Source organism: Mesoplodon densirostris, chromosome 5 (assembly GCF_025265405.1).
Source record: "Mesoplodon densirostris isolate mMesDen1 chromosome 5, mMesDen1 primary haplotype, whole genome shotgun sequence".
Lineage (NCBI taxonomy): Eukaryota > Metazoa > Chordata > Mammalia > Artiodactyla > Ziphiidae > Mesoplodon > Mesoplodon densirostris.
In genome coordinates, this window is record NC_082665.1 from 119,945,903 (window position 1) to 119,971,648 (window position 25,746).

General features: G+C 38.6%; 1 protein-coding gene and 1 non-coding gene across 3 annotated transcripts in view; both read right to left on the bottom strand.

Annotated features, from left to right (window-relative positions):
* The window catches only part of UMPS (uridine monophosphate synthetase), a 49,739-nt gene extending 24,246 nt beyond the window's left edge, over nt 1-25,493 (bottom strand). Inside the window, exons 1-5 of one of the 2 annotated variants that reach the window (XM_060099420.1) lie at nt 25,296-25,493; nt 11,233-11,386; nt 8,696-9,367; nt 2,895-3,070; nt 1,217-1,331 (exon numbers count right to left, since the gene is read on the bottom strand). In XM_060099420.1, coding sequence (XP_059955403.1) covers nt 1,217-1,331; nt 2,895-3,070; nt 8,696-9,367; nt 11,233-11,386; nt 25,296-25,451 — 1,273 coding nt within the window. In that variant the 5' untranslated portion in view covers nt 25,452-25,493. The remainder of the gene's footprint in view (nt 1-1,216; nt 1,332-2,894; nt 3,071-8,695; nt 9,368-11,232; nt 11,387-25,295) is intronic. The other variant, XM_060099421.1, reaches the window with a different exon arrangement.
* On the bottom strand, nt 10,807-10,879 carry TRNAG-UCC (transfer RNA glycine (anticodon UCC)). Its single transcript has one exon. It is a non-coding gene; the product is annotated as a tRNA-Gly (tRNA).
* Nucleotides 25,494-25,746: the final 253 nt, after the last annotated feature.

Below are 25,746 nucleotides of genomic sequence, written 5' to 3' on the forward strand. Positions count from 1 at the left end.
ATTATGGAGAACACTAAGGAGGTTCCTCAGAAAATTAAAAATATAGTTGCCATATGATCCAGCAATCCCACTCCTGGGCACATATCTGGACAAAGCTATAATTCAAAAAGATACATGCACCCCTATGTTCACAGAGGCACTATTCACAATAGCCAAGACATGGAAACAAACTAAATGGCCATCAACAGATGAATGGATAAAGTCTCTCTCTCTCTCTCTCTCTCTCACACACACACACACACACACACACACACACACACACGAATACTACTCAGCCATAAAAAAGAACAAAATAATGTCATCTGCAGCAACATGGATAGGCCTAGGCATTATCATACTATGTGAAGTCAGAAAGACAAATACCCTGTGATACCACTTATATGTGGAATCTAAAATATGACACAAATGAATATATCCATGAAACAGAAACAGACCCACTGACACAGAGAACAGACTTGTGGTTGCCAAGTGGGATGTGGGGTGGGAGAGGGATGGAGTGGGAGTTTGGGGTTAGCAGATGCAATCTATTATATACAGAGTAGATAAACAACAAGGGCCTACTGTATAGCACAGGGAACTATATTTAATATTCTGTGGTAAACCATAATGGAAAAGAATACTTTAAAAATGTATATATATATATAACTTAACCACTTTTCTGCACAGCAGAAATGAACACAACATTGTAAATCAACTATATTTCTATTTAAAAAAGTAAAAAAACAAAACAAAACAACTTTGAACCCCAAAAGGACATTTAATAACCTAGATAACTCCTTCACTGACTAGAGACTATCACTGAGAAAGTTTGCTCTTTTTCTTTTAGCCACTGCAACTGCATTTCTCAGACTGCTAAAAGTGTTAACGTGTTCAGGTAAGTTTGGATGACATGACAGAACCATGTATCTCCACACTGAAGAGCCACAATGAACATTAGCACATCAAAGGCTCTACAAAATCCTAAACAAATGTCTGATTTTGTTTAACCTAGAGCATTCCTCCTTGAGCATAGAACACCTTTTTTGGCAGCATATTTGGAACATCAGTTGGGAACAATAAAATTATCAGTTTCTGGGCATTTTTCAACAAAAAGCTTTCTAGATTTTCATCCTATAATTAGACTGCAAGCTATTTTGCATATCTAGGTTTTATTTTGTCCTTGCTGACTTGGGTAAAGAAGCATTTTGGAAAAACCACTACCAATGAATAGACTTACCTCCTGCTTCTAACTGAACTCCTGGAGTCAAGTGAAGAAATTCTGGTTTCATGCTTACTCGGGAGCCAGAAATAAAACCAACCACAAATTCAGAATGCTCTTCAGCCATTCTCACCTAAATGGAATGTAATAAAAGATTACAAGAAAGCACTTAACCACACAGAATGTAAGAAACTTTATTTCATAGATGCATTTCCTCATTTCATACTAATTACATGTAAAACGGGTAATCTTAGATGTGAATCTACATACTTGCTCCATTAAGAGCACCCTGAAACAACCCCTTCTGTCCCCTTCTCCTATAACCAAACACTAAAAACACTAAAAATCCTATATTATGTGCATCTAAAATCTAGATGCTGCATTGTTACTTATTTGTAATAATGCTTGGGGACCTACCTGCTTCCAGAAAGGATATAAGTAGTACTCTAGAATACATTTATAATGGTATAAAACCACACTGACTTACTGCCTATCTACATAGATACTCAAGGACAGCCACCACATAAAAAATTGCTATGTTGTTAAGAGCTAGCTAAAGAAATCTTACCTCTACAGCTTTCCCTCTTCTTTAACATTTGCCAATAACTTGTCTCCACAATTTCTCTACCATTACCTCACATTCATAGAAGTTTCCCTAGAAGGTCTGCCTGACTTTCTAATTTGGCTCTTCCCTGAGGCCCAGACTGTTCCATTCTTGCCACTAAGTACTACCACCAACCAAAAATCAATGTATTGTCCTTGAGCCAGATCCAGAATGCCAAATATTAGCACTGACTCATGGACCCTCTGCTATGAGAGTTGGGAAATCATAGACATTTATGGTCAATTCAGGGATGGTGTTAAAACCTGGCCCTAGGGCCATGTGAATTCTTCACAGTTCCACGGGCTTTGAAATATGAAAAATAAATTCTCATGTAAAAATTAAAATTTTATTAACATAAAAATTCCTGTTACTTTAAAAAGTAATAGTCTTTAAAATATCTGCAAAGATAATCCATCCATCTTTCTAGGTGACTATCCGACTATGTAACTTGCCCAGAGGAGAATGTGGAGAGGAGCTTTATAACTAGATGATTATCCATCTCTCATTTTTTTCTGGCATGCAGGGGGTTGGAGCTGGGTACTAACATGTATGGTGTTATAAGGATTTTTAATAATGGGGAGTTACTAAAGGAAACAATGTGTCTGGACTCTAGTTAAGAGCTTTCCCATACAATGCCAATCAATATCAAAGACTGAAAAGGTAAGCTGCTTCATGTGGGCTGCTGTCATGAGAATGTGCATCTCCGTGTGACTCGGGAGATTCCAAGAAACTGCATATCTGGGAAAAAGCTATTCAATTTCAATTCATGGTGAAAGGGAAAAAACTCCTCTATCTTAAAGACCAGGTAAATACAGACATATGTTTATTTGACTCAATATCTGTGTTTCAATGTTTCTCTCTTAGAGTACAGTTCAAATTTCTTTGGTGTACACTGCAAGATATAAAATGCTATTAACCATCAGGGTATTCTAGTCAGCTAGTATTAATATACTGTCAAACAACCAGCAGGTGATTTTTTTGTTTTTGACAGCAATTCCATAGACCCGAAATTAAGATACTTTCTTCCCCTGTAACATCTAGTGTCACAGCCCTGGCGTTCTGTTGCCCCAATCTCTCTCCTCTGTCACTTACCGCTGCTTCAGTGTAGCTCCCAGTGGCCAAGGAGCCAGCAGAGCTCATTTCTGCAATGAGTAAGCATGCCCGGTGCAGGGGCAGGCCTACTTCTCCCAGGCCTTTCACAACTCCTGAGCCTGGAACCACATGAGCGTTTACTAGATCTGCCCAAGAAGCTATTTTAAAGACACCACCTATGAAAAGGGGAAAAAAGATATCCATCAATTTCCAAACAAAAACCCTTAACTTTTTTACCCAAACAACAAACTACAATATGGAAATAATCTCCTAGTAACATGTTAATGAAATAGCGAAACACTTCAAGAATTTTAGTGATTATCAATGGACCTACTTGTGAAAAATTTATCTGTGCACCTGGTTAGCTAGTTGAGAAATCACAAGAAGAAAAAAAATCTTATAAGCTCTACACTTAGTTTACTAGCAAAACTGATATGACTGTTTTTCCTTGCAGGCCAACACTTGTGACTACCAATAAGATTTATGCAACTGGAAAGGGTCCAGTGAAGACAGGTTGTTTGTTGAGTGGAAGATACCAACTGAAATTCCTCTGAAGATGACAAATTTTCATTCTGTAGGGATCTCTCAGAAACTTTACCATCTCTCAAATCTACTTGTTCCTTAGGTCTCTTTAGCTCTTCAAATTTCAACAGAAAAGTGTATTCATTTTAAAAGCAGACAACAGTAAAACCAAGTAGATTTTTGAAAAAACAACATATATGCAAACTTGTAGAAAGTTTGTATAAGTCTTTCAACAGTCAATCTTTTTTTTTAAAGTACTTATTTATTGATTTGGCTGCGCCAGGTCTTACTTGCGGCATGTGGGCTCTTAGTTGCAGCATGCGGGATCTAGTTCCCTGACCAGGGATTGAACCTGGGCCCCAAGCATTGGGAGTGCAGAGTCTTAACCACTGGACCACCAGGGAAGTCCCAACAGTCAGTATCTTTAGCACATGAAGAAAGTCATTAAAGACAAATCTCTCCTAAAGAAATAGCTTAAGAATATGTATGTATTACTTTAATAAAAATTGTTATCTCAAAAGATGCTTATAACTGTTAAATAACATAAAATGTCTGTTGTAAGGGTAAGTGAAAAAAGAGATATACCCAATACAACAGAAAGTTGCATAGAAGAATGGGTAAAGAGTTGGTAAAGAATTAAGCAGTCTTTTAAAACTAATGTATGCTCTACCTTGAGCTCCTATTTAACAAATTTTTTTTAAAAGGATGCATATCAACAGATCTTTTTCTGCTAAAAATAAATCTTACTTTATACTACCTTTTCCTTGTTTCCTATATCTGCAATTTTCATTCTTTGATTATTCAGAACTCATTGTGTTCTGCAGGGCCAACATCTGCCATCTTTGCCTGCCTAGAACCCATGTCCCTTTGTTCTGGCATAAGCACAGCCATTTTCTTTAGGGAAATTACCCCTAACTATACCTTGGGGTTCAAGAAGTTTACATAAATAGCCTCACAATGATCAAGGGATCAACCCTAGAAGACGAAGACATAACAACTGTAAACATTTATGCACCCAACACAGGAGCACCTCAATACATAAGGCAAATGCTCACAGCTGTGAAAGGGGAAATCGACATTAACACAAATAGTGGGGGAATTTAACACCCCATTTACACCAATGGACAGATCATCCAGACAGAAAACTAATGAGGAAACAAAAGCCTTAAATGACACATTAGACCAGATACACTTAATCGATATTTACAGGACATTCCATCGAAAAGCAGCAGAATATACTTTCTTCTCAAGTGCACACGAACATTCTCCAGGATAGAGCACATCTTGGGACACAGATCAAGCCTCAGTAAATTTAAGAAATTGAAATCGTATCAAGCAACTTTCCAACCACAACACTATGAGATTAGAAAGCAATTACAGGAAACAAACTGTAAAAAACACAAACACATGGAGGCTAAGCAATATGCTACTAAATAACCAAGAGATCACTGAAGAAATAAAAAAATACCTAGAAACAAATGATAAAGAAAACATGACGACCCAAAACCTATGGGATGCAACAAAAGCAGTTCTAAAAGGGAAGTTTACCGCAATACAATCCTACCTCAAGAAACAAGAAAAATCTCAAATAAACAACCTTATACATAAAGCAACTAGAGAAAGAAGAACAACAAAAACCCCCCAAAGTTAGTAGAAGGAAAGAAATCATAAAGATCAGAGCAGAAATAAATAGAAACAAAGAAAACAATAGCAGAGATCAATAAAACTAAAAGCTGGTACACTTTGAGAAGATAAACAAAATTGATAAACCTTTAGCCAGACTCATCAAGAAATAAAGGGAGAAGACTCAAATCAATAAAATTAGAAATGAAAAAGAAGTTATAACTGACACTGCAGAAATACAAAGGATCATAAGAGATTACTACAAGCAACTATATGGCAATAAAATGGACAACCTGGAATAAATGGACAAATTCTTAGAAAAGTACCACCTTCTAAGACTGAACCAGGAAGAAATAGAAAATATGAACACACCAATCACAAGTAGTGAAATTGAAACTGTGAATAAAAATCTTCCAACAAACAAAAGTCCAGGACCAGATGGCTTCACAGGCAAATTCTAGCAAACATTTAGAGAAGAGCTAACACCTATCCTTCTCAAATTCTTCCAAAAAACTGCAGAGGGAGGAACACTCCCAAACTCACTGTACGAGGCCACCATCACCCTGATACCAAAACCAGACAAAGATATCACAAAAAAAGAAAATCACAGGCCAATATCACTGATGAACATAGATGCAAAAATCCTTAACAAAATGCTAGCAAACCGAATCCAACACATTAAAAGGATCATACACCATGATCAAGTGGGATTTATCCCAGGGATGCAAGGATTCTTTAATATATGCAAATCAATCAATGTGATACACCATATTAACAACTGAAGAATAAAAGCCACATAATCGTCTCAATTGATGCAGAAAAAGCTCTCAACATTTATGATAAAAACTCTCCAGAAAGTGGGCATAGAGGGAACCTACCTCAACATAATAAAGGCCATATATGACAAACCCACAGCAAACATCATTCTCAATGGTGAAAAACTGAAAGCATTTCATCTAAGATCAGGAACAAGACAAGGGTGTCCACTCTTGCCACTATTCAACAGTTTTGGAAGTCCTAGCTATGGCAATCAGAGAAGAAAAAGAAATAAAAGGAATCCAAATTGGAAAAGAAGAAATAAAACACTGTTTGCAGATGACATGATACTATACATAGAAAATCCTAAAGATGCCACCAGAAAACTACTAGAGCTAATCAATGAATTTAGTAAAGTTGCCAGATACAAAATTAATACACAGAAACCTCTTGCATTCCTATACACTAACAATGAAAGATCAGAAAGAGAAATTAAGGAAACAATCCCATTTACCACTGCAACAAAAAGAATAAAATACCTAGGAATAAACCTAAGGAGGCAAAAGACCTGTGTTCAAAAAACTATAAGATACTAATGAAAGCAATCAAGACAACAAAAACAGATGGACAGATATACCATGTTCTTGGATTGGAAGAATCAATATTGTGAAAATGACTATACTACCCAAAGCAATCTACATATTCAATGCAATCCCTATCAAATTACCAATGGCATTTTTCACAGAACTAGAACAGAAAATTTTGCATTTTGTATGGAAACACAAAAGACCCTGAACAGCTAAAGCAATCTTGAGAAAGAAAAACAGAGCTGGAGGAATCACGCTCCCTGACTTCAGACTATAATACAAAGCTTCAGTAATCAAGACAGTATGGTATTGGCATAAAAACAGAAATATAGACCAATGGAACAGGATAGAAAGCCCAGAGATAAACACACACCTATGGTCAACTAATCTATGACAAAGGAGGCAAGAATATGCAATGGAGAAATGACTGCCTCTTCAACAAGTGGTGCTGGAAAAACTCGACAGCTACATTTTAAAGAATGAAATTAGAACACTCCCTAACACCATACAGAAAAATAAACTCAAAATGGATTAAAGACCTGAATGTAAGGCCAGACACTATAAAACTCTAAGAGGAAAACACAGGCAGAACACTTTGACATAAATCGCAGCAAGATCTTTTTTGACTTCCCTCCTAAAGTAATGAAAATAAAAACAAAAATAAACAAATGGAACCTAATTAAACTCAAAAGTTTTTGCACAGCAAAGGAGACCATAAACAAGACAAAAAGACAACCCACAGAATGGGAGAAAATATTTGCAAACGAAGCAACTGACAAAGGATTAATCTCCAAAATATACAAACAGCTCATGCAGCTCAATATCAAAAAACAACCCAATCAAAAAATGGGCAGAAGGGCCTCCCTGGTGGCGCAGTGGTTAAGAGTCCGCCTGCCGATGCAGGGGATACGGGTTCGTGCCCCGGTCTGGGAGGATCCCATATGCCGCGGAGCGGCTGGGCCCGTGAGCCATGGCCGCTGGGCCTGCGCATCCGGAGCCTGTGCTCCGCAACGGGAGAGGCCACAACAGTGAGAGGCCCACATACCACAAAAAAAAAAAAAAGAAAAAAAAAAAAAAAAAATGGGCAGAAGACCTTAACAGACATTTCTCCAAAGAAGACATACAGATGGCCAAGAAACACATGAGAAGATGCTCAACATCACTAATTATTAGAGAAATGCAAATCAAAACTACAATGAGGTATCACCTCACACGGGTCAGAATGGCCATCATTAAAATATCTACAAACAATAAATGCTGGAGAGGGTGTGGAGGAAAGGGATCCCTCTTGCATTGTTGGTGGGAATGTAAATTAATACAGCCAATATGGAGAACAGTATGGAGGTTCCTTAAAAAACTAAAACTAGGACTACCATGTGACCCACAATCCAACTACTGGGCATATTGCCAGAGGATACCATAATTCAAAAAGACACATGCACCCCAATGTTCACTGCAGCACTATTTACAATAGCCAGGACATGGAAGCAACCTAAATGTCCATCAACAGAAGAATGGATAAAGAAGATGTGGTACATATATACAATGGAATATTACTCAGCCATAAAAAGGAACAAAACTGGGTCATTTGTAGAGATTTGGATGGACCTAGAGACTGTCATATAAGTCAGAAAGAGAAAAACAAATATTGTATATTAACGTATATATGTGGAATCTAGAAAAATGGTATAGATGATCTTATTTGCAAAGCAGAAATAGAGACAGACATAGACAACAAACGTATGGACACCAAGTTGCAGGGGGGATGAATTGGGAGGTGGGGATTGACATATATACACTGTTGATACTATGACAGATAACTAATGAGAAGCTACTGTTTAACTCAGGGAACTCTACTCAATGCTCTGTGGTGACCTAAATGAGAAGGAAATCCAAAAAAAGAGGGGATATATGTATACATATAGCTGATTCACTTTGCTGTACAATAGAAACTAACGCAACATTGTAAAGCAACTATACTGCAATAAAAATTTTTTAAAAATAGCCTCACATCACCAGGAGCAGGGTATATTACCCAGGTGAGCTAATAAAGGTATTCTATACCCCAGGTCTGAGTGATTGGTCTGGGGCAGGTATGAGGAGTGTGCTTACCTGAGAAAGAAGTCAAGAGAGAAGAAAGCAGAGCTGAGACTTGGAGAGAAAGCAAGGCCAAAAGACATCACTTGAGCTCTTAGAGCCAACCATGCTTGACAGGCTTTTTTACAGCTGGACTTTGTCATGTGAGCCAATACATTTCCTTCAGCCAGTTTAAGCTGGATTTGTGATTCTTGTTGGTTCCTGAATAATACTTACCTTCATACTGCTTTTTTACTGTGTTTCCTATATCTGCAAATTTCCGGTCTTCAAATATTAGAAACTCATGGCGTTTTGCCAGAATGGTTAACTCCTTCATTACATCCAGAGTAAAATCATTCAAAATATCTACATGAGTCTTGAGCATGCAGATTCTGGGTCCTAAAGCATCTGCTAGCTGCAACAGCTCTCTGGACTCTGAAATATCAGCAGACAGGCACAGATTGGTTTCCTTCTTCTGCATAAGCCTGAGAAGCTTTGATGCAACTGGGTGGATCCCAGGCAGCTCTGCACGTGCACCAAAGCTTAGTTCTTTGGGTCCTTTCTTTACAGAAGGGAGAGAACCATTACGATTAGCTGCCACAAAAACATTCTCCTGAATAAATCTCTTCACTCTCTCGACCATCTCAGCATCAATTTTTTTCTGTTGCTCAAGAATCTCCAGCATTTTGGACAATGTATACACTGAGTGGAGACGAATCCCATGCGCCTGCAAATTGTCCTTTCCTCCTTGCTCTCTGTCCAGCAGCACTATGGCATCAGTGACCTTCAAGCCCTCCTTCTGAAGAACCTCAACAGTTTCCAAAACACTGGATCCACTGGTGACAACATCTTCAATGATCAAACAGGTTTCTCCTGGATTAATAGCTCCTTCTACAAGACGCTTAGTACCTAGAAAAGAAAAAATTACATTAACTCTGTTTTAAAGTTATATATTTCAGCCAACTCAAGATGTATATTGCAGTATAAATTTGGCATGTATTCATGAAGAGGGGGATAATCTAAATTATATTTTCTGATCATCTACTTTGGAACTACTTTATTTTTAAAATTCCTAATGAATCTTCAATGTGCCACAATTACTGTTTTGTTCAGTGCCTATGTATTTCAAAATTGTCAAAGTTACATATACAGAACATTTTTAGTAAAACTAGCAAATTATTTAACAGTGTAAAATATCATTTAATGTGTTTATGATCAAAATTTCAAATACAGGTTTTATTAAGGCAAGATCACCTAGGTCATTGAAAGTTATGAAAGAATAGCCCAATATCATCAATGAAATCATTCCTTTTTCCATTAACAATTTCTTTATTCAAGATCAGCCAGACAACTGGCCTTCTGAGCACATAAATGCAGGAGGGAAAATATTCGACAACCATTGAGGTCAATCACCACAGCGTTATTAGCTATGTAATGTAATGTGACTAAACACACTTCCCCACTCCAACCCCTACCGCAGACTATTTTCAGATAATCTACAAACTGTAAATACTCAGGCTGTAGACTACACAGATTCATGGTTTAGAGATTCATTTTTATATTTTCCACTACCAAATTTATCTTATTTTGAAACAGAATAGATATAGTGGGCATTTTGCCTACTTTCTGAACTTTCCACAGGTACTGTCTTTGCCCTTTCCCCAGCTCCTTTCCTTCTCTTGCAGAATTGGCAAGTTTAACTGAATCACCTTAGACGAGAACATAAGACTGTGAGTACTTATAGGTATATTTTAAAATTAATGATCTTATTCTAAGAAATATTTTTGAAGATACATAATAAGGAAATAGAAACAGTAGTCTTATGGCAAGGATTCATAGAGATAAACACTGTGAAACTAAGTGGCAAAAATATTTGTCTAATTTTTTTATAATGGAGAATTTCAAACAAAACTAGACAAAATAGCATAACAAACCTCCACAAATACAGCACCTCACCACTTAACAACTCATGGGCAATCTTGTTTCAACTATAACTCCAACACCACCCTCCCCCGATAATTTTAGATACAAATCCCAGACATATGATTTCATCATAAAAATTTTAGAACACACCTGTAAAAAGGACTCTTTTCAAAAATAAGTAACAAAAACAGTATCACGCCAACATAAAACAACACGAAAAAATCATTAATTCTTAAGGTCATCAAATATGAAGTCAGTTCCAATACTTTTAGATTGATTTAGTATTAAAGCAGCCCATGTTTAAAACACCCACCTGATAACCTACTGCCATGAACCCATAAAAAAACTCCATTTAGAATTTCATGTGGCATTTACACTGCCTTTTTCTTTTTTTTTGCCACCCTGGACGGCTTGTGGGATCTTATTTCCCCAACCAGGGATCGAACCTGGGCCCCCTGCAGTGGAAGTGCAGAGTCCTAACCACTGGACCACCAGGGAATTCCCTTACATTGCTTTAAGAGATTAATTTTATTCATGCAGTTTAAATATAAATACACTTGGAAAGTAAGTGCTCTTAGAACATTCTTCTGATGAGGGAAGCGCTGGTAAAAATGTTGGGTTTCATAAATTTGGTGCACAAAAAAAGCACTTTTTTTCATTGCCTAATTAATACAAAGCATTTCACCCCTAGACTCTAAAGGAAAGGGAGGTGATTTATAACAACAGTTAACAAATTCCAAAGGCCCTATGAAGAATATTCAAGGTGACTATGAACATCAGTGCCTAGAAGAACAAATTGTAAAAGTATCAGGTTACCTATCAACTTAAAGCTTATACTATTTTTACTTTACCATAATCCTTTGTTTCCTTCCTTCTAATAAGCATTGGAATTTGGTTGGTTGAACAGATAACCGTGGCCAATGGTAAAGCTGTATAAGGTACTCCACACACAGTATCAAAATTGATCCCTGCATTTTGGGCAGTTTGGAATAAAATTTCTGCAACCTGTAAAAAAACAACACATAAACCAATTATTATTATTATTATTTTAAGTGGTGTATAAATCATGTAACAACATAAAGACAGTAACAACCCAGCAAGGAGAGTCTTAAACCTGATCAGAAAAATATAAATGCCTTTTTGTTAAATTATTCTCTCCACAAATCCAAGTTTATAAATATAAATATAAAAACAGAAGAATTAACCTACTTAGCTAGACTCAGGGCTGTTCCAAGGGCAACATGGAATGTGTTAGGAAAGGCTATGATGTTCACCCTGAAGACTAAGGATGACCCCTAGGCTTCACTGTTTTCCTTAGTAATTCATTATGCTTGTCATGTCTAAACCTATCACCTGCTAGCTTTATTTTCCCAACAGAAGTCTTCAATTAAGAAGTTTCACAAGAGAAATTAAGAAAACAATTGCATTAAAAAGAATAAAACAGGGACTTCCCGGGCAGTCCAGTGGTTAAGACACTATGCTTCCACTGCAGGAGGCACGGGTGCAATCCCTGGTCAGAGAACTAGGATCCCGCATGCCGCACAGCATGGCCAACAAAAAAGAAAAAAAGAATAAAACACTTACAAATAAATTTAACCAAGGAAGTGAAAGACCTGTACACTAAAAACATAAAACATTGATTTAAAAAACAAACAAACTGAAGATGACATAAGTCAATGGAAAAATAGTCCATGCTCATGGATCAGAAAAATTAAACTGTTAAAATGTCCATACTAAAAGCAATATACAGATTCAATGAAATTTCTAAAAAATTACAATGGCACTTTTCACAGAAATGGAACAAACAATACTAAAATTTGTATGGAACCACAAAGGACCCTGGATAGCCAAAACAATCTTGAGAAAGAAAACAAAGCTGGAGGTATCATACTCCCTGATTTCAAACTATATTATAAAATAATAGTAGTCAAAACACTATGGTATTGGCATAAATACAGACACACAGGTCAACAGAACAGAATAGAGAGCCCAGAAGTAAACCTACACATTTATATTCAATTAATTTACATCAAAGGAGCTAAGAATACACAAAGGGAAAAGAACAGTCTCTTCAACAAAATGGTTTTGGGAACACTAGACTACATTTTACACCATACACAAAAATTAGCTCAAAATGGATTAATGACTTGAATGTAAGACCTGAAACCATAAACCTCCTAGAAGAAAACAGGTGGTAAGTTCCTTGACAACGGTCTTAACAATGACTTTTTGGATTTGACCCCAAAAGCAAAGAAATAAAACCAAAAATACACAAGTGGGAAGGTGGTTAAAGATGGTGGAGTAAGAAGATCCTGAACTCACCTCCTCCCATGGACACAACAAATCTACCACTACATTAAGAACAATTCCCTCTGAAAAGAACCTGAGAACTAGCTGAACTGCTACTCCACAACAAAGAATAAAAGGGCACATGGAGATGGGTAGGAGAGTTAGAGACACAGTCTTGCAAAAACTCCATCACTACTTCAGCAACCCATAACCAGGAGGGATCTCACAAATACGGAAGTTCTCCCTGATGCTCCACATCAGTCACCCCAACCCTTGGGACCTACACCAGAGAGATGAGCACTCAAAACACCTGGCTTTGAAAACCAACAGGGCTTGGATCCAGGAAAACCATATGGATGTAGGGAATAGAGACCTGCTCTTAAATGACTTGCGTGCAGACTCACTCACCCTGGGACCCAGCACAAAAGCTGAAGTCTGAAAAAAGCCTAGATCATATGTGAAGCAAATTCACTTGCTAATCTTGAAGTGTCTGCCAGAGGGGCTCTGTTGGGGCTCTCTTCAGGTATGGAGACACTGGCAGACACCATTTTTACACTCTCTTTCTAACTTGCTACTGCCTGCCCTCCCTGCACCACAGCCCCAGCCCCACCAGAGGCAGTGGGTAAATACACCACTCCCCCATGCTTCTGCTGAAGCCTGTCCCCCCACCCTCCACTGACCCTGCGGCCACACCAGTGGTGTGGATACACACCAAAGCCAGCGGGCACATGTAGCCCAAATAGGGGACAGCACTTGAGTGTGTGCTCTCGTTGCTAGGGGGAATTGCATTTCTGGGCCCCACAGGTGTGAAACAATCAAAGACACAGTTTGAGAAACAACCAAGAACTAGAGCAAGGTTAAACAGTAAGGTTCATTTCCCAAACAGGGCCACCCCTTCAAGACTGGAAGAGATAACTGTATCACCTAACACATAGAAACAGAGTCAAGCAAAATGAGAAAACAGGTATACGTTCCCAACGAAAGCAAAAGATAAAACCCCAAGAAAAAACCTTAATGAAACAGAGATAAGTAATTTACCTGATAAAGAACTCAAAGTAATGGTCTTAGAGATGCTCACCAAAATAGGAAAAAGAATGGATGAACAGAGAACTTCAATAAAGAGAAAGAAAATATAAAAACGTACCAAAGACAAGTCAAAGAGCTGAAGAATACAATAACTGATCTGAAAAATAAACTAGAGGGGTTCAACAGCAGACAAGATGTAGCAGAAGAAAAGATCAGTAATCTGGAAGACAGGGCAGTAGGGCAGGGGAACTCACCCTAACAGCAGCAAGAAACAGAACAAAACACCAGCATTTTAAAAAGCAAAAATAGCCTAGGGGACCTAAGGAAAAATATTGAGAATAACATTCACATTATAGATTAGAAGAGTCCCAGAAGAAGAGGAAAAAAAGGGGCAGAAAACTTATTTGAAGAAATAATGACTGGGGAGCAAAGACAAGATGGCAGAGGAGAAGGACTTGAGCTCACCTCTTCTTACAAAAACACGAAAATCACAACTAACTGCTGAACAACCATAGACAAAAAAATGGTGGAACCGACCAAAAAAGATATGCTACACCCAAAGACAAAGAAGAAGCCACAATGAGAAGGTAGGAGGGGTGCAATCGCAATAAAATCAAAACCCATACCTGCTGGGTAGGTGACCCACAAACTGGAAAATTAGTATACCACAGAAGTTCTCCAAAACGAGTGAAAGTTCTGAGCCCCACATCAGGCTCCCCAGCCTGGAGGTCTGGCAATAGAAGGAGGAGCCCCCAGAGAATCTGGCTTTGAAGGCAAGCAAGGTTTGATCACAAGAATTCCACAGGGCTGGGGGAAATAGAAACTCCACTCTTGGAGGGCACACAAAAGGTCTCATGTGACCAGGACCCAGGGACTAAAGCAGTAACCTCATCAGAGGCTGGGCCAGACCTACTTGATGGTACTGGAGGGACTCCTATGGAGGTGGGGTGGGGGAAGCAGCTGTGGCTCACTGTGGGGACAAATACACTGGCGGTGGTAGTCGTGGGGAGTACTCGGCATGAGCCCTCCTGGAGGGTGCCATTCACTCACCAAGACCTGGGCCCACTCAACAGCAGAGCTGGCATGCTTCAGGCCAAACAACCAACAGGGTGGGAACACAGCCACACCAATCAGCAGACAGGCTGCTTAAAGTCTTCCTGAGCAAACACTGCCTGCAAAACACACCCCCCTGACGTGGCCCTGCCCCACAGAGGGACAAGTCCCAGCTCCACCCACCAGTGGGCAGGAACCAGTCCCTCCCACCAGGAAGCCTGCACAAGCCTTTTAGACAGCCTCATCCACCAGGGGGCAGACAGCAGAAGTAAGAACAAAAACCCTGCAGCCTGCAGAAACTGCAATCAAAGAAAGTTAGGCAAAATGATATGGTAGAGGAATATGTCCCACATGAAGGAACCAGATAAAACCCCAGAAGAACAACCAAGTGAAATGGAGACAGACAATCTACTTGAAAAAGAATTCAGAGTAATGATAGTAAAGATGATCCAAGATTTCAGAAAAAGAATGGAAGCACAGACAGAGATGATACAAGAAACATTGAACAAAGACCTAGAAGAATTAAAGAACAAACAAAAAGAGATGAACAACACAGTAACTGAAATGAAAACTACACTAGAAGGAATCAACAGCAGAATAATGGAGGTAGGAGAACAGATAAATGAGCTGGAATACAGAATGATGGAAATCATGACTGTGGAACAGAATAAAGAAAAAAGAATTAAAAGAAATGAGGACAGTCTAAGAGACCTCTGGGACAACATTAAACACACCAACATTCGCATTACAGGGGTACCAGAAGGAGAAGAGAGAAAGGTCCTGAGAAAGTATATGAAGAGATAATAGCTGAAAACTTCCGTAATATGGGAAAGGAAACAGTCACCCAAGTCCAGGATGCACAGAGAGTCCCAGGCAGGATAAACCCAAAGAGGGAGATGATGATACACATGGTAATAAAACTGATAAAAATTAAAAACAAAGAAAAAATATTAAAAGCAATGATGGAAAAGCAACAAATAACATACAAGGGAATCCCCACAAGGTTATCAGCTGATTTCTCAGCAGAACTGCAGACCAGAAGGGAGTGGCATGATATATTTAAAGTGATAAAAGGGAAGAACATACAACCAAGAAGACTCTACCCAGCAAGGCTCTCATTCAGATTTGATGGAGAAATCAAAATTTTTACAGACAAGCAAAACCCAAGAGAATTCAACACAATCAGACCAGCTTTGCAACGTATGCTAAAGGAACTTCTCTAGGCAGAAAAGAAAAGGCCACAACTAGAAATAAGAAAATTACAAATGGAAAAGCTCACCAGTAAAGACAAACACACAGTAAAGGTAGGAAATCATACACACACAAATATGACCTCAAAACCAGCAACTGTGAGAGGAGGAGAGTACAAATGCAGGATATTGGAAATGCATTTGAAATTAAGAGACCAGCAACTTAAAACAATCTTGTATATATATAGACTGCTATATCAAAACCTCATGGTAATGGCAAACCAAAAATCTACAATAGATACACATACAAAAAAGATATAGAAATCCAAACACAACACTAAAAATAAACTTCAAATCACAAGAGGAGAGAACAAAAGAGAAAGAGAAGAAAAAAGATCTACAAAAACAAATCCAAAACAATTAACAAAATGGCAATAAGAACATACATATCAACAATTACCTTAAATGTAAATGGATTAAACACTCCAATCAAAAGACACAGTCTGGTTGAATAGATACGAAAACAAGACTAGTATATATGCTGTCTACAAGAGACCCACTTCAAAACTAGGGACACATACAGACTGAAAGTGAGGGGATGGAAAAAGGTATTCCATGCAAACAGAAATCAAAAGAAAGCTGGAGTAGCAATACTCCTGTCAGACAAAATAGACTTTAAAATAAAGACTGTAAAGATGTTAAAAATAAATAAATAAATAAAATAAAGTCTGTCAGAAGACGCAAAGAAGGACACTGCATAACGATCAAGGGATCAGTTGAAGAAGGTAGAAAAATTATAAATAAATACCCACCCAACATAAGAGCACCTCAACATATAAAGCAAATGCTATCATCCATAAGAGGAGAAATCGACAGTCACACAATAATAGTGAGGGACTTTAACACCCCACTTACATCAATGAACGGATCATCCAGACAGAAAATCAATAAGGAAACACACATCTTAAATGACACATTAGACCAGATGGTCTTAATTGATACTTATAGAACATTCCATCCAAAAGCAGCAGACTACACATTCTTCCCAAGTGCACAGAGAACATTCTCCAGGATTCATTACATGCTGGGCCACAAAGCAAGCCTCAGTAAGTTTAAGAAAACTGAAATATCAAGCATCTTTTCTGATCACAATGCTATGAGATTAGAAATCAATAAAAAAAAACTGTAAAAAACACAAACAAGTGGAGGCTAAACAATATGGTACTAAACAACCAATGGATCATTGAAAAAATCAAAGAAGAAATCAAAAAATAACTAGAGACAAGTGAAAACGAAAGCATGACAATCCAAAATCTATGGGACGCAGCAGAAGAGTTCTAAGAGGGAAATTTATAGTAATACAATCTTACCTCAGGAAACAAAAAACATCTCAAATAAACGACCTAACTTTACACCTAAAGCAACTACAGAAAGATGAACAAACAAACCCCAAAATTAGTAGAAGTAAAGAAATCACAAAGATCAGAGCAGAATAAATGAAACAGAGATGAAGAAAACAATAGAAAAGATGAATGAAATTAAAATTCCATTCTTTGAAAAGATAAACAAAACAGATAAACCTTTAGAAAAACTCATCAAGAAAAAGGGAGAGGGCTCAAATCAATAAACTTAGAAATGAAAACGAAGAAATTACAACGGATACCACAGAAATACAAATGACCACAGGAGACTACTACAAGCAAGCAACTATATGCCAATAAAATGGACAACCTAGATGAAATGGACAAATTCTTGAAAAGGTACACTCTCCGAAGACTGAACCAGGAAGAAATAGAAAATATGAACAGACAAATCACAAGTACTGAAATTGAAACTGTGATTTAAAAACTCCCAGCAGGGACTGCTCTGGTGGCAGAGTGGTTAAGAATCCACCTGCCAATGCAAGGGACACAGGTTCAATCCCTAGTCCAGGAAGATCCCACCTGCCGCAGAGCAACTAAGCCTGTGCACCACAACTACTGAGCCTGCACTCTAGACCTGGGAGCTACAACTACTGAGCCCATGTGCCACAACTACTGAAGCCCGCATGCCTAGAGCCCGTGCTCTGCAGCAAAAGAAGCCACTGCAATGAGAAGCCTGTGCACTGCAACAAAGAGTAGCCCCCACTTGCCGCAACTATAGAAAGCCTGCGCGGAGCGACAAAGACCCAATGCAGCGATAAATAAATAAATAAATAAATAAATGTTTTTAAAATAAATAAATAAACAGAAAAACCTCCCAACGAACAAAAGTCCATGACAACATGGCTTCACAGTAGAATTCTATCAAATTTAAAGAAGACTTAACACCTATCCTTCTGAAACTCTTCCAAAAAATTGCAGAGGAAGGAACACTCCCACGCGCATTCTATGAGGCCACAATCACCCTGATACCAAAATCAGACAAAGATACCACAAAAAAAATTACAGGCCAATATCACTGAAGGACATATACGCAAAACTCCTCAACAAAATACTAGCAAACTAAATCCAACAATACATTAAAAGGATCATACACCATGATCAAGTGGGATTTATCCCAGGGATGCAAAGATTTTTCGGTATCCATAAGTCAATCAGCATGATAGACCACATCAACAAATCGAAGAATAAAAATCACATGATCATCTCAACAGATGCAGAAAAAGCTTTTTAACAAAACTGAACACCCATTTATGATAAAAACTCTCCAAAAAGTGGGCATAGAGGGAACATACCTCAACATAATAAAGGCCATATATGACAAACCTACAGCTAACATCATACTCAATGGTGAAAAGGTGAAAGCATCTCTCTAAGATCAGGAACAAGCAAGGATGTCCACTCTTGCCACTTTCATTCAACAGTTTCGTAAGTCCTAACAATGGCAATCAAAGAAGAAAAAGAAATAAAAGGAATCCAAATTGGAAAAAAAGAAATAAAATACTCACTGTTTGCAGATGGCATGATACTATACATAGAAAATCCTAAAGATGCTACCAGAAAACTATTAGAGCTCATCAATAAATTTGGTAAAGTTGCAGGATACAAAATTAATACACAGAAGTCTCTTGCATCTCTATACACTAACAACAGAAGATCAGAAAGAGAAATTAAGGAAACAATCCCATTTGCCAGCACATCAAAAAGAATAAAATACCCATGAATAAACCTGCCTGAGGAGACCAAAGACCTTGACTCTGAAAACTATAAGACACTGATGAAAGAAATCAGAGATGACACAAACAGATGGAAAGATATACCATGTTCTTGGACTGGAAGACTCAATATTGTCAAAACAATCTACAGATTCAATGCAATCTACAGATTCAATGCAACCCTATCAAACTACCAATAACATTTTTCACAGAACTAGAACAGAAAGATTTTTAACTTGTATGGAGACACAAAATACCCCAAATAGCCAAAGGAATCTTGAGAAAGAAAAACAGAGATGGAGGAATCAGGCTCCCTGACTTCAGATTATACTACAAAGCTACAGTCATCAAAACACTATGGTACTGGCACAAAAACAGAAATATAAATCAGTGGAACAGTATAGAAAGCCCAGAAATAAACCCATACACCTATGGCAATTAATCTATGACAAAGGAGGCAAGACTATACAATGGAGAAAACACAGTCTCTTCAATAAGTGGTGCTGGGAAAACTGGACAGCTATGTAAAAGAATATTAGAACATTCTTTAACACCATATACAAAAATAAACTCAAAATGGATTAAACACCTAAATGTAAGACCAGAAACTATGAAACTTTTAGAGGAGTACATAGGCAGGACACTCTTTGAAATAAATTGCAGCAAGATCTTTTTCAATCCGTTTCCTAGAGTAATGGAAATAAAATAAAAAATAAACAAATGGGACCTAATTAAACTTAAAAACTTTTGCACAGCAAAGGAAACCATAAACAAAATGAAAAGACAACCCACAGAATGGGAGAAAATATTTGCAAACGATGTGACTGGCAGTGAATTAATCTCCAAAATTTACAAACAGCTCATGCAGCTCAATATCAAAAAAACAAACAACCCAATAAAAAATGGGCAGAAGACCTAAATAGACATTTCTCCAAAGAAGACAGACATAGAGATGGCCAAGAGGCACATGAAAAGATGCTCAACATCGCTAATTATCAGAGAAATGCAAATCAAAACTACAATGAGGTACCATCCACACCAGTCAGAATGGCCATCATCAAAAAGTTTACAAACAATAAATGCTGGACAGGGCTTGCAGAAAAGGGAACCCTCCAACACTGTTGGTGGGAACACAAACTGGTACTGCCACTATGGAGAACAGTATGGATGTTCCTCAAAAAACTAAAAATAGAGCTACTGTATGATCCAACAATCCCACTCCTGGGCAGATATCTGGAAAAAACCATGGTTCAAAAGGATACACGCACCCCAATGTTCATTGCCGTGCTGTTCACAATATCCAAGACATGGAAGCAACCTAAATGCCCATCAACACATGACTGGATAAAGAAGATGTGGTATATAAATACAATGGAATATTAATCAGCCATTAAAAAGAATGAAATAATGCCATTTGCAGCAACATGGATGGACCTGGAGGTTATCACACTAAGTGAAGTAAGTTAGACAGAGAAAGACAAATATCATATGATATCCGTTATATGTGGAATCTAAAAAGAAATGACACAAATGAACTTATTTACAAAACAGAAATAGACTCCTAGACTTAAAAAACAAACTTATGGTTACCAAAGGGAAAGGTGGTTGGGGCAGGGAGGGATAATTGGGAGTTTGGAATTGACATATACACACTACTATATTTAAAATAGATAACCAACAAGGTCCTATTGTATAGCACAGGGAACTATGCTCAATATTCTGTAATAACCTAAATGGGAAAAGAATTTGAAAAAGAATAGATACATGTATATGTATAACTGAATCACTATGCTGCACACCTGAAATTAACACAACATTGTTAATCAACTATACTCTAATATTAAAAAAAAAAAAACACAATTCAAAAAAAAAAGGAAAGAATGACTGAAAATTTCCTGAAGATTCAGGAAGTCCAGAGTATTCCAAAGAAGATGAACCCAAAGAAACCTGAAGATCTGAACAGACATTTTTCCAAAGAAAACATATTGATACAAATGGCCAACAGGCATATGAAAAGATGCTCAATATCACTAATCATCAGGGAAATGCACATCAAAACCACAATGTGATATCACTTTACACCTTTCAGAATAGTTTTTATCAAAAGAGCAAGAAATAATAAGTATAAGGACTTCCCAGGTGGTCCACTGGTGAAGAATCCGCCTTCCAATGCAGGGGATGCGGATTCGATGCCTGGTTGGGGAACTAAGACCCCATATGCCACGGGGCAACTAAGCCCATGTGCCACAACTACTGAGCCCATGTGCTGCAAACTACAGAGCCCATGAGCAACAACTAGGGAGAAAACCCGCATGCCACAACTAGAGAGAAGCCCACATGCTGCAATGAAAGATCCCACATGCCACAATGAAGATCCCACATGCCACAACTAAGACCTGATGCAGCCAAGAATAAAATAAATTAATTTAAAAAAAAAAAGAAATAATAAGTGTTGGTGAGGATGTGAAGAAAATGGAACCCTTGTGCACTGATGGAGAAAATGTTAATTGGTGCAGCCACTGTGGAAAATAGTATGGAGGTTCCTCGAAAAATTAAAAACAGAACTCCCATGTGATCCAGCAATTCCACATCTGGATATTTATCTGAAAAAAAATGAAAACACTATCTTGAAAAGATATCTGCACCCCCATGTTCACTACAGCATTATTTACAATAGCCAAGATATAGAAACAACCTAAATTGCAAAACAACCATGAATGAACAAGTGGATAAAGAAAATGTGGTATATACACACACACACACACACACACACAAAATGGAATATTATTCAGCCATGATAATTGTAAAACACTGACATTTGCTCAGCGTAGATGGACTTTAAGGGCATTATGTTAAATAAGTGAGACAGAGAAAGACAAATACTTCATGATCTCATTTATATGTGGAATCTTACAAAAACCATCAAACAAAAAGATAAGTCATAGATACAGAGAACAAATTGGTGGTTGCTGGAGGCAGAGGGTAGTGGGTAGGCAAAATGGGTGAAGGGATTCAAAAGGTACAAACTTACAGTTATAAAATAAGTAAGTCATGGGGATGTAATACACAGCATGGTGACTATAGTTAATAATACTGTATTGCATATTTGAAGGTTACTGAGAGATCTTAAAAGTTCTCAGCACAAGAAAAAAAAATTTGTAACTATGAACACAGACGTGTTAACTAGACTTGCTGTGACAATCATTACACAATATATACAAATAGTCACTACGTTGTACACCTGAAACTAATATAATTTTATGTCAATTATATCTCAATAAAAAATCAACGGAAGAATATACACCAAAGTGTTTTCTTAAAGTTTTCATAGGACTTCCCTGGTGGTGCAGTGGTTAAGAATCTGCCTGCCAATGCAGGGGACATGGTTTCGAGCCCTGGTCCAGGAAGATCCCAAGTGCGTGGAACAACTAAGCCCACGCGCCACAACTACTGATGCTGCACTCTAGAGCCCATGAGCCACAACTACTGAGCCCGTGTGCCACAACTACTGAAGCCCGCGCACCTAGAGCCTGTGCTCCGCAATAAAGAGAAGCCAGTGCCACGAGAAGCCTGTGCACCGCAACAAAGAGTAGCCCCTGCTCGCTGCAACTAGAGAAAGCCTGTGCACAGCAACGAAGACCTAACACGAAGAACCAACACAGCCAAAAATAAATTAATTAATTAAAAAGAAAGGTGACTTAAAAAAAAATAAAGGTCTCATAAATACAGAGCCTACTGTGTGAAGCATTAGTTGATAATATCCTTTTCTACATAAATCATCACATTTTAACGCCAGAATGCATACTCCCACCCAACACCATCTTATTTTAAGAAGAAAAGCAGTTACTTAGTGAACTAGATCAGAGGTGTTCAAAATTTTTTGTTCCTGTATTTCTAAAGATTTGAAAAATTTATGAATATTTTTAAGCTACAAAAAATGTAACTTCTAGAGTACTGAAGAAATTAACATATTATCCTAGAACTGTTACATCACTCCTTTAAGTGAATACAATGGCATCCAAATGCTATACTGATTTGATACTCAACATCTGCTTTAAAAAAAATGAAAATGCTGAATTATGAACTTGGAAAATTTTACATTTTTTTTGAACTCATATTTTCATTCCATTGTCTCCACAAAATTTTATTCTAATGCAATATATATCTGTGCTTGAAAAACTTTTACTGATCATTCTATGATACTTCTCCACAACAAAAATGTATGTAAACTGAAATTTTAAATTGTAAATTTAAAAAATTTCCTGTGACCATAAGTCTCTAAGTGTTAAAAATTCTGTTATTATTACAATTGTTATAAGCATAAAATTAATTAAAACATAATCCGCAAATTTTGATAGAAGCATAAAAACAGATTATTTTGGAAATGCATTTCTTAGTGAGATGAATGGTACCTGATCCTGGCAATTAATTTACGTATCTACTCTAGTTGACTATTACTTACTACTAGGAAGTCAGAGTTCAGTGTAAGTTCTTTTGCTTTTTGGGGGTGCAAATAATAAGAAACCCTATTTGCATAAATAAGTAAACATGAAAGGAGTTCTGTTACATCTAGCTCTCTCAATATTTTGCACTCCTTCTGAGTTAACTACCAAAAATCACAGACACATACACACACCCCAAAATCTAGTATCAAAAATAATTTTTAGTCATCTGTTAACTGGTGACTTTTTCAAATATAAACCAACTTTTCAAAGGAAGATCCCTAGTCATTCACTTTCTCAGCACTGATGAGATGCACCACAGCAAGATTCTGGATGGTGAGAATAGTCTAACCCACATCAACTAGTGCGTCAGTCTTTTTTTTTTTTTTTTTTTTTTTTTTTTTTTTTGAGGTATGCGGGCCTCTCACTGTTGTGGTCTCTCCCGTTGCGGAGCACAGGCTCCGGACGCGCAGGCTCAGCGGACATGGCTCACGGGCCCAGCCGCTCCGTGGCATGTGGGATCTTCCCGGACCGGGGCACGAACCCCTATCTCCTGCATCGGCAGGCAGACTCCCAACCACTGCACCACCAGGGAAGCCCCAGTGCTTCAGTCCTTTTCATAATAACATCAGACTGGTGTTCACAAAGGGCGAACATAAACCCTTAGTGGTGGAGAAAACTTACATAAGTCTTCTAGATAGAACTTCTGTGATAACTGAAAGGTTCTATATCTGCACTGTCCAATAAGGCAGCCACTAGTCGCATATGACTATAAATTTAAAAATTCATAATGCTCAATATTAAAAATTCATAATGCTCAATATTCATACGCGGCTAGTAGATACTCTATTAGACAGCACATTTAGACCCTTCTACTTACACTGTGGTCTGCAGCTTTTGCTGGCAGCTTGTGAGAAATGCATAACCTCCCACCCTGCCTCAGGCCTACTCAATCAGAGTATGCATTTTAACAAAATTCCAGGTGATTCCTATCTACTCAGAGCTTAAGAAGCCTTGTGCTAGAAAACTCTAATCTGTACAAAGTTTTTCCCTTTTTTTTTTTTTTTTTTTTTTTTGCGGTATGCGGGCCTCTCACTGCTGTGGCCTCCCCCGTTGCGGAGCACAGGCTCCGGACGCGCAGGCCCAGCGGCCATGGCTCACGGGCCCAGCCGCTCCGCGGCACATGGGATCCTCCCAGACCGGGGCACGAACCCGCATCCCCTGCATCGGCAGGCGGACTCTCAACCACTTGCGCCACCAGGGAGGCCCAAGTTTTTCCCTTTTATTCACCAAAAAACTGCCTCCATGAAATGTCCACTCTCTGGCCTTAATTCTTGCTCCTGGACACACAGTGCAAAATCGAATCCCCCTTTCCTAGCAAGAGCCCTTCCAAGTATTTAAGCAGCTACCAAATTCTCCCCTCACACACCTTTTCCTCCCTTCCCCCCGCCGTCCCATTGTCACGAGGTTAAATACGCGGAACTCCTTCATGTACTTCTGTGCAAGACAAGGCCCCAAACTGGGTTTCCCCCGACTCTCTTGCAGAGCACGTGTCAAAGCAATCGAGTCACAGTGCAGGCTGCCCTCTAGGTCCTCAAAAGCCTAACAGTTCCTGGTCTCTGGGCTTCGCAAACAGACTCCACCAGGCCGATAGTAGGGTCGACCCGCCTGCTTGGCTCTTTTGCTCTCACCCACAGCCCAACTCCTGTCATCCCCCCGCTCCTCCTGGTCCCCATCCCCGCCACCCAACCCTCTTGTTTCCTTTCCTGGCTAGGTACCTGACTCAAAATACGGGGTCGAGACACGATGCCCCGTAGATCGATGTACAAGGGGGAAGAGAGCCCGCTCTTCAGCACGAAGTTCCCAAACTTGAAAGCCTGCACATCGTACAGACCCGTTACCAATGACTCCAAAGCTGCAACATCGGCCGCCATCGTCTCCCTCTCCCAGTTCACTCCGAACTCCAAATCGCCGCTTAGCCGCGGCGCCCAGTGACGTCACCTGAGAAATCCCGCCTCTTCCGGCTCTTTTTCCGGCGGCTGGGCGAGCTCGCTCCGCTCAGCTCCGGGTGCCAGGTAGCGAGGGCCCAGGGTTTCAGGTCCGGTTCCGGGCAGTGGTAGCGAACTTTACCCCGACGCTGTCTGTGGGTGAGATCGCTGGACTTTGAAGCCCCAATAGTTAGATTGGCTCCAGGATCATAAAATCAAGACTCTCAAGAGAATTTGTATG